This window comes from Dermacentor variabilis, chromosome 2 (assembly GCF_050947875.1).
Source record: "Dermacentor variabilis isolate Ectoservices chromosome 2, ASM5094787v1, whole genome shotgun sequence".
Taxonomy (NCBI): Eukaryota; Metazoa; Arthropoda; class Arachnida; order Ixodida; family Ixodidae; genus Dermacentor; species Dermacentor variabilis.
The window spans coordinates 228,840,893-228,855,918 of NC_134569.1; the positions used below are offsets into that span (position 1 = coordinate 228,840,893).

At 48.2% G+C, this 15,026-nt stretch overlaps 1 protein-coding gene across 4 annotated transcripts in view; it reads right to left on the reverse strand.

Moving 5' to 3' along the window:
- The window catches only part of LOC142573145 (uncharacterized), a 123,338-nt gene that overhangs the window by 89,112 nt on the left and 19,200 nt on the right, over positions 1 to 15,026 (reverse strand). For all 4 annotated transcript variants that reach the window (XM_075682691.1, XM_075682693.1, XM_075682690.1 and 1 more), the window contains exon 2: positions 658 to 815. In XM_075682691.1, the coding sequence (XP_075538806.1) occupies positions 658 to 815 (158 nt within the window). The remainder of the gene's footprint in view (positions 1 to 657; positions 816 to 15,026) is intronic.

The following is a 15,026-nucleotide window of genomic DNA, read 5'->3' on the forward strand; positions in this document are numbered from 1 at the left end:
TGGATCGCATCCCATGTTTATGCTCTCACAAGTTGCCTTTTCATTATGCAAGTAACTCGTGGCTACTTCTCTACTGTATACACACTCACAGGGCACATGCCGCCTGTACCAGATAGTGTTAGCGAAGCTGCTGAACGCAAACAGGATTTCAAGCACACGGTGCAAGACAATATTACAATACCTTAACATACCTAACAAATGCTTCAAAGCGCAGTATCCAGACAACATTTCAAATAGGCGAGTCATACGCGGCAACGTTTTACGGACCATTGTCTGTTTACAAGCAACCTAAATTTTTAAAGCGACTGCTCGGAATAGGCTTGCTGGAAATTAAAATGTTATTCTGCTATGTTGCACAACCCTGCTGCCTTTGTTTTAACAGGGTCAAGGAGGCAGCACGAACGAGTGGGTTCCTGGAATGAGGCAGCCGCCCACCCTGAGGGCAAAGACAGAAGCTTTCTTGCACTATCTTGCTAGTTCATAAACAGCGTGCTATGCATAATTGTTCAACTTTTGTTTAGTACAGTGCAAATTTGTATTTTTTGTACTCTTTGATAGGCAGAGCTTAATTAACGGTAATAGAAGCGGCATTACATACAATTTCGCTTGCCACGCAGCTTCTAGCAGTCATACTGCGAAGAATACTGGTTGGCTCACCTGCTGTTGTTGTACTCGAATTCGATCGAACGAAATACGGTTTCATTTGTGGGTTCATATCGTCCGTATGTGGAGCGCACGCAGTGAAATTTTTTTGCTGCTTCCATAGAAACACCCGAGACACGTGCGAGGTAAACATCCATTGTATTGTTGATAACCTGAAAGAGAATAAGCAAAGGGGAGGAGGCGGTCTTGTCGTTGTATAACTGCAAATTACTACCGACAGAGAAATACGTGCAGCGCGTGCACTGAGCAAGTTAGCTACACGCACATGCTTCTCATTTGGGAAAATGGAACCTCTATTGAGCAAACACAGTCTCCTCAACGCGTCATCGCAAAATAGCGACTTCATTCATGCCTACAGAGCAGCACGTTGCTGGCAGAAAAAAAGACCGCGTCCATATTCCAGAAGAATTTTGCGCGGGAACTGTTCGTTAAACTGTCGGGATGCCGTACGTATTAATGAAGGCGGTCGGCCAATGACAAACCGCTCTTGCGAACAAAAAGCCAAATCCCATGCCAAATATTTTATGATAGGCGTTTTGTTTCGTAACTTCTTGCTCTTGCTTTCTATTAGGTAAACAGCAATTAGGTTGCCTGCAAATATCTGAGCTTCTCATCATGAATCCACTACATCGTACGATAAGATTTTTACTAGTGATCATGAACGAAAAGAAAGGGAACCGAGGAGCCGGATTTTTATTAATCATATCATTCATCAGTTTAAGTCATCTAGTAAGTATTCCCCATATATTGTCCTTGGTGTCTTTGTTTGTTGGCTTCTTATGATAACATTTGTGGTTATGCACTTTCTGTCCCAATTTTTATAAAGTGCGGCTTTTATCAAATTTTTGACCCTAAGGACCTGTTTTCAATGTCTTTTTATAATGTCTCGTCGTCAATAGCAAGAAGCTTTATCGGTCTTGTCGGGCGAATGTATAGTTCATGTGAAGATATGGTACATAATTTTGCGGCGCAAATTTAAATGGGACATAAGTTACAGGCGACTAGAGCGTCGGCGTCTGTGCTTATGTCTCGCTCTTTCACGCCTAAATTTGCGCAATAAAATTGTGTTCCATAATAAATGTAACCTACCAGTGCATCGTACTTCCTTGTTGATATGAAGAGTTGCTTGTGTTTTCAAGAGGGCAGGTAGAAAACGGTTTACCCGATATCCAGGCATTACGTAGTCAATACGACGTGCCCCCATCGCTTGTGGCTTTAAATGTGAAGCATACGTACTTTTTTTTTTACTTTAGCAAAACCAAGGCAAAAGCAACGTCACGCTGAGGGACGCGGCAATTCTCTTCTCTTCGAAAAATGTGGCCCAATGCCGGAGAATGTGCAGCTCGAAAAAAGTGTCTGACGATTGCGACGCTCTTTAATGCGCAATCTGAACGCAGCTCGATACGTGTTTTCACTTCGCGATATGTTGACTGAAAAAATTTGAGGCCGTAATCACCGCATTAATTGGTAGTTCGCCAGCACTGTCAGCGCATTCACAGTGGCAGTAAGGGAAGGCTGGGGTGATGAGCGGCATCGGAGCCAATGGTGGAAGACGACGACGAACGCGCGAGCGCGTTCGCCCGGTTACGCCGAGGAACGGGGACGCTCAGCCTCGGAACGGTCGCCTAAGAGCTGCGTTCTAGAACCACCATATATAGAGCAAAAAAAAAAAGGAAATACGGACAGAGCGCAAATAAAGGGGCTCCGGTTGGCCATTAATGGACGTAGTCTAAACAAACAGCGAATATAATGCAAATGAAAGCAGCCTGATCAGTCGATACCGGAATAGTGCGAATAAACACCGGATATAGTGTGAAATAACGCGGCCTGCGGATTCAGGTGATGCGCCTGATGCGCGGAACTGAGATCCAACAGCAACATGCCGTCGTTGTCGTGTCATCGTCCTTATACAATCCTCGCCATGGCGTCGTCAAAAAAAAAAAAAAAAGTCGCCATCATGCCCTTGGGGTCGTTCCATCGTCGTCATTTTAACGGTATAGCGTTAGGAGCCCCGTGTCCCAGAGAATTCGATGTCGGCGTCGGCGGCGTTTTACGTTAGAGAAAAATCATCCCGAACCACGCAGGTGCTCCGCGTTTCGCATATGCATAACTGAACTAATTGCATTTATCAAAGTAAAGTGCATCAGAAGACTCGTAAAGTACGACTTACACGCAAGCTACAGACATGACAACGTCGATTATTTGTCATTTGCATCTACGAGAAACAATTTTGTTGCGCGAGAACTGAAACACAAGCTCATTTTCCCGCTGCCGTTTGAAGTCTGTCTCAGTGGCCGCGGACGCTAGGTGTGGATAATAGGGATACCTACTGATTGGGTGGTTCTTTTAGTGAAGTGTTGTAGAGACATGTACTGATGAACGCTATCGCGTTGCATTATTAAAGGTGAAGCAAAAGTTTTTTATTGTAGCGATTTCAATGTCGTCAACCCATTGTCGGTGTACCTTTTTAAGCATAAAACGCTTTTATAGCGCCCGTTGTCGGCGAACTTCAAGTGAACTTGAACCAGAAGCTAGAGCCGTTATTCGGGCACTCAGACAAGAACATCCGGTTAAGTTGCGAAAGCACCACGAATTCTTCCCGGCAGCCAGTCAATACCGGATTACAAACGCTAGTTACTTCCCAAACAAGTTACAAAATTGCAGGGTCTCTTAATATCTCTTTTAAGAGGCGAACGGTGAAAGCCTCCTCTTCCTCCTCTTATAATTCGCATCTTTTTCATTGCCTCTTCCCTTTCGCTTTCTTCTTTTAGCGATTAGGGCTCACTACTAAGCATATTTAGTCATTTGTAATCAGTTGTGGTCATTACAAGCCGTCGTTGGGCATGTTGGTAGTTATTACGGTCGTCAGTAGTTATTACAAGTAATTTCAGTCATTAATAATGATTACATGGCATTACTCTGCTGACAAAAACTTCACTATGAGCCTAGAAAGGCTTTCGCCTTTAAAAACATTGATTCCGAGTTCTTTCACATGTTTGTTCACAATATCACTCAAGGTGTAACTTCTACTAAGTTGAAGCTTTATTCTTCATTTCCAATAGAGGGGGCAAGGGAGGGCGACATTCAAAAGGCAGATATAGGGCCCTATGCAGTTGAGTGTCATCTTTCGGCGCTGAGACAGTGTTGCCTGTGTTCTTTTCAACGCCAGCGTTGTGTGAGGTGCGCGGCTCGACCGGCGCGACGGTAGCGTCAGGCGCACCGCGGATGGTTCTTTGACAGAGACAAGATTAGCAGTGAGGTTCTGTCTGTAACAGGAGACTATTGCATTGATATGAACCACTGCATAGTATGGCGTTGTGCGGAGCGGTGTGGTGGGCTGTGCCTCTGCGCACATGCGCTACACACATTTTAAAACTGTGGGTGGTATCATCTCCAACAACACTGCTTTGCCGGTTGCCATTTCATGCTTACACCTACTCTCGATTACGGGAGAGCCAGCATTTTTTTTTCACGCCGTCGTCGTGATTCCCCATTCGCCACTCATTGGTCCTCATGCCATCATCTACACGCCGTCATCGCCATACAGTCGTCGTCATATCATCGTCGTCATAGCATTGCAATTATTTTAACATCGTCGTGCCCTCGCAATCGCTCCAGCATCGCCATCTCGTCGTGGTCACATCATTGTAATCACGCTATTGTCCTTACTCCCGCGTGGCCATCTCATGCGCGCCATGAAGTGGTCTTCAAGGCATCATCATCATGTCGTGGTCGTCAGGCTGCTATCTTCACACTATTGTCATTATAGCATCATCGTCACTTCATCGTTTTCATCCCGTGGTCGTATTGTAGTCCTTGTCACACCATTGTAGCCACACTATTTTCGCCATTCCTCGCACAGATTTGCGCTTCTATGGCTCTAACGAATGCGTCGCATGACATAGATAACGATCAAGAATGGCTTACGCCCTAATTATTTTCTTTTGCTTGCGATAACTGTGCAGTTTAATAGAATGAGTGCATAAAGCCGTACCTTGGGCGATTTTGTCATCAAGAAGATAAACAATTGGTACACACAGACAATGAAATTCGCTACATTCACTACAAACGGAACTAATTGACTGCTAGGATGCAACTATAAGAATACGAGGTGTTTTACTGACTAGTACCTCCAAGTATTATTAAAATAATTTATTCCGGACTGAATGAAATATAGCGCGTATAACAATAGTATGACATACATAGTAATAATATAAACCACAAGAAAGGCGGTTAACCGAAGGGCACGATTTTTATTAGTCGTATCAAAAGAAGCCAACAAACAATGACACCAAGGACAACATAGAGGAAATTACTTTTGCCTAATGAACGAAATACAGCAACGATAAAAGAATAGAAATGAAAGTGGATGAAAAAACAACTTGGCGTGGATGGGGAACGATCCCACAACCTTCGCATGCGAAGGTTGTCGGATTTGGTCGATTATATACACTAAGCACAGATCACCACGCCCTTTGATGGCTTTATTAACCCAAGGAGCCCGCCTGTTGTCTCGGACGCTGCGCCCTACGCCCCCAGGATTTTACATACACCGTGGTCTACAAGTCCGGTCGTTTACATGAGGATGTTCGCTGCCTGTCTCGTTATCCAGTCGTCGCATCAGATGCTCTAGTGGATGCCGCACCGGTCGGCGTCCTCTCTCTCTCTCTCTCCACCTTGAAAGTCATTGGAGCAGAACAACGGCGCGATGAATCATTACGGCAGCTGATCAAACGCCTGCTTTCTCATCCGTCCAGCCCTTCCTTTCGGTTGTTTGGGCTGCAAAATGACACCCTGTATGGTCACAACATCGACCCCGATGAGCCCGAGCTGCTAACCGTCGTTTCGGCTCATCGCACCTTGGCGTATCTCATACGTATGACCGCATTCGGCGGCGTTTTTTCTTGCCTGGTCTCAACCGCTCTGTCCCCGGCTATGTCTTCGCGTGCGAGTTATGTGAACGCCGGAAATAACCACCTATGTCTCCTACTGGTCGGCTGCAGCCTCTAGACATACCGACCGACTTTTTTTTGCGTTGGCGTTGATCTTATCGGGCTATTTCCTGTATGCAATGCCGGAAATAAGTGAATTGCCGTCGCTACGCTCTGTAAAAACTGCTATGCCATTACCAGAGCCCTACCCCCAGCTGCGCTACAGACCTCGCTGACTTTTCGCTTCACGACGTTATCTTACACCATGGCGCACCTCGCCAACTTCTCACCCATCGGGGGCGACACTGTCTAGGCAAAGTCATCGACGACCTACCTCGAGCACGCGAAACTAAACACAAGCTTGCTACAGCCTACCACCCTCAAACAAACGGCCTTACTGAACGCCGGAACCGGACAATAACTAACATGCTCGTCATGTATGCGGCCTCTAGTCATCGTGACTGGAGCACTGCTGTACCATTTATCACGTGTGCTTGCAATTCATCGCGCCACAACACTGCTGGCTACTCACCCTTCTACCGCCTATTCGGCCGCGAGTCCACCTTAACTCTCTCGACTTTGCTCTCCACCATACTCAACTCGCCGACAGAGGATGCTCGTGCGCCCATACCTACAGCGGCCCAAGCACGCCATATTGCCCGCCTTCGTTCCTCCCCTTCACAGACGCGCCAGAAGTCTCGTTGCAAGCAACGCCATCACGACGTGGACTGCGAGCGAGGTGCCCTTGTGCTAATATGGTCTCCATCTCGGCATGTTGTGGTCTTTCAGAAAAGCTACTCTCGCGCTACTCCGGCCCTTAGCGCATCCTCCGCCAGATGACCCTTCTTAGATATGAAGTGGCTCCACTCGACGTAACCGCGCCTGTGCCTTTCTACGACATCGTCCACGTCAGCCGCCTAAAACCATACGTTTCTGGATCAAGTGAGGCGCACCAATAACGCGCTTTTTCCGCTGGCGGTAACGGAACAGTGTGTAACGCTCGAAATAGAGGATTTGGTTTCTGGCCTGAAAGACGACAAGGAAGATCCGGGACTAACACTCTATGACGCGCGTTAGATTATCCATTAAGAAGCTATTTAAGTATGCTTAATCTACTTCCTGTAAGAATATCTGCTGCTAAAAACGCACCAGTCACTGAGAATAACTATCAATAAAACCAACCATGGTTAATTTTTACGGTAATCTCACAGAGTATAATCCAGGACGTCAGCTAACAAAGCAGCTTTACGAAAAAGAAATTTACGAGAAACCATCAAATACGATTGCCAAAGCAAGCGATGGCTTCTTGCGTAACTTGATGCATACCCCCATGCCATCGGTCAAACGCAAAACTTTATACGGACATCAGCAAACAGAAAATGCTACAGAAATTGAGAATTTTCTACTAATGCGTAAGCATTGTTTGGCTCGGATGTGACTTCGTTCTTGCTTAGTTTTGCTTACTTACTTTTCCTAGCTTCAAGTTGAGACCCCTAAATTTATCTCGGCGAATATGCTAATTTCAAGTTGACCAGCCCTCAAATTTAGCTTGGCCCACCCTCAAACCCTACGTTAAGCTTCATCATGCATTTTCTAAGAAGCGTTATATATCTTTGTGGGTACTCTTAATTTCTTGTTTTTTTGCTTGAAGGTATTCGTTGTCGCTTAAAAGCCGCTAATCATCTATATTTAGACTGTCATAGCTATTAATTTCCTCAACTTTGCTAACTACGCATTTTCGTTCAGGAGGACGTGCCGTCCTCGCACCCGTTAAAGCTTTTCCTAGAGGCTAGAGCTACACTATTCCTGCGCAACCTTGAGCGATCGGAAAGCGCGTTTTCCACGCCTGGCCGGCGGAGAGGGGAGGCTTCGTTCCGGCCGCGAAGCTCTCCACATCCCCGTAAGGAGCTTGGTGGTGGTCTCGTGCTGACGATGCCCTCTCGGTGAGCGCATATTTCCCCCCTCATCTTTTAAGAGATTCAATACATACAAGCATTTGTCTCGCAAACCAGATTTATTTCAAGGGAATTTTCCACGTCTCAATTATTTCTCTCGTCGTATTCGAGTGCTGATTGCCGTGTTATAGTTTGTTAACGAAGCTTCCCCTCAAGTCTAAATATTGTAAGGCAGTTTGTCGTGTGCGTATCATGGCCACGCATGCTTATATCGCCTTTCCGTTTCTCTACCACGGTTGCGCCTTAAAACCACGGCGCTGCAAGTTCGCTTTCTTTTCCTTCCCTCTTCTCCGCCCTTAAACTGGCTCTCTTAACTACTACACGCAGAGGCAAGAAACAGCGCGCGCTTTAGATCCTATAGATGAGATGAATATTTACAAATATTATTAGGGTTATAATTATATTCGAGTGCTGATTGCCGTGTTATAGTTTGTTAACGAAGCTTCCCCTCAAGTCTAAATATTGTAAGGCAGTTTGTCGTGTGCGTATCATGGCCACGCATGCTTATATCGCCTTTCCGTTTCTCTACCACGGTTGCGCTTTAAAACCACGGCGCTGCAAGTTTGCTTTCTTTTCCTTCCCTCTTCTCCGCCCTTAAACTGGCTCTCTTAACTACTACACGCAGAGGCAAGAAACAGCGCGCGCTTTAGATCCTATAGATGAGATGAATATTTACAATTATTATTAGGGTTATAATTATATTCGAGTGCTGATTGCCGTGTTATAGTTTGTTAACGAAACTACCCCTCAATTCTAAATATTGTAAGGCAGTTTGTCGTGTGCGTATCATGGCCACGCATGCTTATATCGCCTTTCCGTTTCTCTACCACGGTTGCGCTTTAAAACCACGGCGCTGCAAGTTTGCTTTCCTTTCCTTCCCTCTTCTCCGCCCTTAAACTGGCTCTCTTAACTACTACACGCAGAGACAAAGAAACAGCACGCGCATGCGATCGCATAGATGAGATGAATACATATATATAGAAAAGCATCAGTCATAGCTCTCGAAGTATAATATAATACAATATAGAATAGCTCTCGAAGATAGCTATTCCGGCGGCTAGCTTCCCACGCTATGCGTGCCGTCCTCGCACCTGTTAAAGCTTTTCCTAGACGCTAGGGCTACACTATTCCTGCGCAACCTTGAGCGATCGGAAAGCGCGTTTTCCACGCCTGGCCGGCGGAGAGGGGAGGCTTCGTTCCGGCCGCGAAGCTCTCCACATCCCCGTAAGGAGCTTGGTGGTGGTCTCGTGCTGACGATGCCCTCTCGGTGAGCGCATATTTCCCCCCTCATCTTTTAAGAGATTCAATACATACAAGCATTTGTCTCGCAAACCAGATTTATTTCAAGGCAATTTTCCACGTCTCAATTATTTCTCTCGTCGTATTCGAGTGCTCATCGCCGTGTTATAGTTTGTTAACGAAGCTTCCCCTCAAGTCTAAATATTGTAAGGCAGTTTGTCGTGTGCGTATCATGGCCACGCATGCTTATATCGCCTTTCCGTTTCTCTACCACGGTTGCGCCTTAAAACCACGGCGCTGCAAGTTCGCTTTCTTTTCCTTCCCTCTTCTCCGCCCTTAAACTGGCTCTCTTAACTACTACACGCAGAGGCAAGAAACAGCGCGCGCTTTAGATCCTATAGATGAGATGAATATTTACAATTATTATTAGGGTTATAATTATATTCGAGTGCTGATTGCCGTGTTATAGTTTGTTAACGAAGCTTCCCCTCAAGTCTAAATATTGTAAGGCAGTTTGTCGTGTGCGTATCATGGCCACGCATGCTTATATCGCCTTTCCGTTTCTCTACCACGGTTGCGCTTTAAAACCACGGCGCTGCAAGTTTGCTTTCTTTTCCTTCCCTCTTCTCCGCCCTTAAACTGGCTCTCTTAACTACTACACGCAGAGGCAAGAAACAGCGCGCGCTTTACATCCTATAGATGAGATGAATATTTACAATTATTATTAGGGTTATAATTATATTCGTGTGCTGATTGCCGTGTTATAGTTTGTTAACGAAACTACCCCTCAATTCTAAATATTGTAAGGCAGTTTGTCGTGTGCGTATCATGGCCACGCGTGCTTATATCGCCTTTCCGTTTCTCTACCACGGTTGCGCTTTAAAACCACGGCGCTGCAAGTTTGCTTTCCTTTCCTTCCCTCTTCTTCGCCCTTAAACTGGCTCTCTTAACTACTACACGCAGAGACAAAGAAACAGCACGCGCATACGATCGCATAGATGAGATGAATACATATATATAGAAAAGCATCAGTCATAGCTCTCGAAGTATAATATAATATAATATAGAACAGCTCTCGAAGATAGCTATTCCGGCGGCTAGCTTCCCACGCTATGCGTGCCGTCCTCGCACCTGTTAAAGCTTTTCCTAGACGCTAGAGCTACACTATTCCTGCGCCACCTTGAGCGATCGGAAAGCGCGTTTTCCACGCCTGGCCGGCGGAGAGGGGAGGCTTCGTTCCGGCCGCGAAGCTCTCCACATCCCCGTAAGGAGCTTGGTGGTGGTCTCGTGCTGACGATGCCCTCTCGGTGAGCGCATATTTCCCCCCTCATCTTTTAAGAGATTCAATACATACAAGCATTTGTCTCGCAAACCAGATTTATTTCAAGGGAATTTTCCACGTCTCAATTATTTCTCTCGTCGTATTCGAGTGCTCATTGCCGTGTTATAGTTTGTTAACGAAGCTTCCCCTCAAGTCTAAATATTGTAAGGCAGTTTGTCGTGTGCGTATCATGGCCACGCATGCTTATATCGCCTTTCCGTTTCTCTACCACGGTTGCGCCTTAAAACCACGGCGCTGCAAGTTTGCTTTCTTTTCCTTCCCTCTTCTCCGCCCTTAAACTGGCTCTCTTAACTACTACACGCAGAGGCAAGAAACAGCGCGCGCTTTAGATTCTATAGATGAGATGAATATTTACAATTATTATTAGGGTTATAATTATATTCGAGTGCTGATTGCCGTGTTATAGTTTGTTAACGAAACTACCCCTCAATTCTAAATATTGTAAGGCAGTTTGTCGTGTGCGTATCATGGCCACGCATGCTTATATCGCCTTTCCGTTTCTCTACCACGGTTGCGCTTTAAAACCACGGCGCTGCAAGTTTGCTTTCCTTTCCTTCCCTCTTCTCCGCCCTTAAACTGGCTCTCTTAACTACTACACGCAGAGACAAAGAAACAGCACGCGCATGCGATCGCATAGATGAGATGAATCGACTGTCGCCGACAACACCAGCCCCTTTCCACATAGGTATGAGGCTCGGAGCAGGAGCTATGGCGCTTGAAAGTAACCGCTGGCTTGACGAACCAACCGACTGAGCTACCTTTCCGGGCAACATTGAAGGATCACGAGTTCAAATCACAAGTTATGTTCCTTTTTTTTTCTTTTTAGAGCGCAGCTCTTTGGCGTCCGTTCCTGGGTTTCGCGTCGTCGTCGGCGTTGTCGTCGGCCTCGTAACCAGCTCCGCCCCCCTTTCATCCCCCCAGCGCTAGCAGCGACCGACTGATACCGCTGGATGCCGCTGACGCCGCTAGAGAGTCAAGATAACGTGACTGCATAGAACACCGTCGCCGCCATGCAGAAAGAGGAGGAAAGGGTCCCCCCCCCCCTGTTCTTGTGTGGCGGATAGGGTGCTCTTCAGTTGCCGACGCGCCGGTTATTTCACGTAGGCCCCGGCACGTCGACGAATACGTGACCACCTTCCCACGGCTAGACCTGGTTCTTAGCGCTGCGGAAGCGAGGGTATCATATTGTTTGTGTCGGCATCGGCGGCGTTGTCCCTGAAACCAACTCCGCAGCTGGGGTTGACTCACTATCGGCGTCAGCGGCATCAGTCAGTCGCTGCTATCTCTTCCCTCCTCCCTTTATCGTGTTGTCCGCTTGCTGCGCGCGCTTCTGCCCCCATCGTTTGCCGCTGGGTGTACACGCCGCCCCCTCCCCCCTCTTCCTGCGAGTCTCCGGTTGTCAAAGCTCCGGCTCGAACTTAATTCCTTTCTTCGCTCCTCCTCCAATGCAACCCCTGTGCGGTGGCAATCAGAGAGCCAGATCGGTGGCGGCGGATCTGTATATGTGCACCGCCCGAGCCGAAATTGCCGCTGCCGTTCGCCCTGTGCGGTGGCAATCAGAGAGCCAGATCGGTGGCGGCGGATCTGTATATGTGCACCGCCCGAGCCGAAATTGCCGCTGCCGTTCGCCACTGCGAAATTATCTGCCAGTTCTTCCTGAGCCATGAGCGAGACGACCGATGGAAGTCCTCCGTCTGCTGCTGCTGCTGCTGCTGCTGCTGCTGCTGCTGCTGCTAAACGAGCTGCCAGAGCAGAGGCCCAGCGCCGTCGCCGTCAGAATCCAGAGGTGCGTGCTGCCGAAGCAGAAGCTTACCGTCGCCGCCGTCTAGATGATCCAGGAGTATGGGAAATATAAAAAAAAATTCTGTGATAGCGCATACATGTGTTGCTCGATTTCTTTGCCTCAATCTATCGAAAAGGTAAAACAGCTTATTTGCTGCGCTCAAATTTCGCATTAGGAAGTAACGTAATCGTCGGTAATTTTTTTTAATGTCTTTTCCTTCATTTTATCACTGTACGGAAACCCTCCTAAAAGAAAAATTATATATCCTCAATTATGTGTGGCCACACATGTGCAGGTCATAAATTCCAGGTTCTCTAGCCGAGTGCCATCCATGCGGTATAACCGAGCTCAGATTGGCCCACCTTGACTGATCAAATTGGGCACCACTGTAGGTTAAATGAGGCGTACAACTCCTGCGGGACCCGCCGTGGTTGCTCAGTGGTCATGGTGTTAGACTGCTGAGCACGAGGTCGCGGGATCGGACCCCGGCCACGGCGGCCGCATTTCGATGGGGGCGAAATGCGAAAACACCCGTGTACTTAGAATTTGGTGCACGTTAAAGAACCCCAGGTGGTCGAAATTTTCGGAGTCCTCCACTAAGGCGTGCATAATCAGAAAGTGGTTTTGTCACGCAAAACCCCATTCTCCAATTTTTAATTTAACTCCTGCGGGGACGGTAGAGTATCAGTCTCCAGTGCAAAAGGACCGTGATTCAAATCCCGGTGCAGCGCAATTCTCCACCGAAAAAAAAAAACGTGTGTTGAGAAAATTGCACAAACAGGCCTGGAGTGCGGCCTGATCCCGGTGACCAGAACCGGTAACTCACTCTCTCACCAGAGCAGGATTGGCCACCCTGGTGCAGTACTGGGCCACAACCTCCTATATGAATACAACAATCAAACCCCGGCCCTCAGTCCCGAGCAGCCGCGAAGCAACTGACCACGGCGGCGGTCAGATCTGTGACGCTGCAGAGGGTGCTAAGAATACCTGGCTCCGGACAGGCCGCCATTGGAATCTGAACCTGGCAACGTTTAACGTTAGAACGCTATCTAGCGAGGCGAGTCTAGCAGTGTTACTGGAGGAATTAGAGGGTAGTAAATGGGATATAATAGGGCTCAGTGAGGTTAGGAGGACAAAAGAAGCATATACAGTGCTAAAAAGCGGCCATGTACTGTGTTACCGGGGCTTAGCAGAGAGACGAGAACTAGGAGTCGGATTCCTGATTAATAAGGAAATAGCTGGTAACATACAGGAATTCTATAGCATTAACGAGAGGGCGGCAGGTCTTGTTGTGAAGCTTAATAAGAGGTACAAATTGAAGGTGGTACAAGTCTATGCCCCTACATGCAGTCATGATGACCAGGAAGTCGAAAGCTTTTATGAAGACGTGGAATCGGCGATGGGTAAAGTCAAAACAAAATACACTATACTGATGGGCGACTTCAATGCAAGGGTAGGCAAGAAGCAGGCTGGAGACAAGTCAGTGGGGGAATATGGCATAGGCTCTAGGAATAGCAGAGGAGAATTATTAGTAGAGTTTGCAGAACAGAATAATATGCGGATAATGAACACCTTTTTCCGCAAGCGAGTAAGTCGAAAGTGGACGTGGAGGAGCCCGAATGGTGAGACTAGAAATGAAATCGACTTCATACTCTGCGCGAACCCTGGCATCATAGGGACCGATAGGCGGCGTCGAGGTGTGCAGCAGCACCCGTTTCGAGCTCCGCAATATCCATGTTTTTCGTTGGTTATAGTTCCAGTAACCAACCGAAATTGGGTATCATCAGAACCGTGAACGTCTACGGAACCCAAGGACACCATCCTCTTGGACCTAGGCCCATTTCCGGCGGCTCCACAATTTCAAGAAGCTACCAGGTACGCTGCGTCGGAGCTAGCATGCATCAGAGCTAAGGCGCGGCGGCGGCCGCCGCGTCGCGTCGGTGCAGCGTCTGACACAAGACACCGACGCATATGGCGTCTCAAGGGATCGCTTCTGTTGCGGCGGGCGCCTCAAATGGCGCGCCGTCCCAACCGAAACCCGGTACGGAGGAAGACGGCATGGATTTTTCCGAAGCCTTAACTCCTCGTAAAGATGAAACTAATACAACGCTTCTCACGGACGCTGAGGACCTGCGGCGGTTTACGAGAGAACCCGACGAAGATGGATGGCAGACGGTGCTAACGCTCCGCCAAAAACGGCAACAAGCGAAGGAACGCCTGCAGGCAAAACGGAACGAGCCTTCGCAGAAGGAACAGAACTCGCCCCCCATCCGCCGACGCAAGGTGCGACGGAACAAGTTACCACCACTGCCGCGGGATGACTTCAAGATCATTCTCCGCCCGCACCAAGGACTCCCGTTGAAAACTCTAACCAGTCCGATGCTCGCAGAAGCAGTGATCGCGGCCTGCCACAATAAAATAAAGGGTGAGCATTTTATACTGCGCATAAAACAGGGCTCAAACATCGCAATAGTCTCAACGTCTGAGGAAGAGACAGCCAATCTCCTACGCAAGATCACAGCTCTCACAGTCAATGGCAAGACGCACGCGTTCAATGCGTACGCTGCCATAGGAGAAGGCGCCGTCAGAGGTGTCATTCATGGACTGCCGCCGCACACGCCCGGAGAGACAATCAAGGCAAACCTCCGAGTCCGTACCCAGGGCATCGAGATAATCCAGGCAAGAATGCTAGGGGACTCGAAAAGCGCAGTCATCACATTCCTCTGCACGGTCCTACCGCGGTTCGTCTACTATTGCGGTGGGGAAATGGCGTGTCATCCATACCGCAACTCGGTGCAGGTTTGCAAGATTTGTCACAGCGTCGGCCACCGCACGGACGTTTGCCCGCAACCGGACACAAAAGTGTGTGCAATCTGTGGGGCGCTCGAGCCCGAAGACGGACACGAGTGCTCACCGCGATGTGCCACTTGCGGGGGGCAGCACCTCATGGGCGACCGAAGCTGCACAAAACGCCTGAAGCAAACACGACCGCAAGGCCGACCGAGAAGCGGAGGGCACAAAGCTGCTCAACAACACCGACCCCGGTGGTTTTCAACAGAAGACGAAGAATTGGAGCTCAGTGACTTTCCGGAGCTCCCTCAACGGCAAGAGGG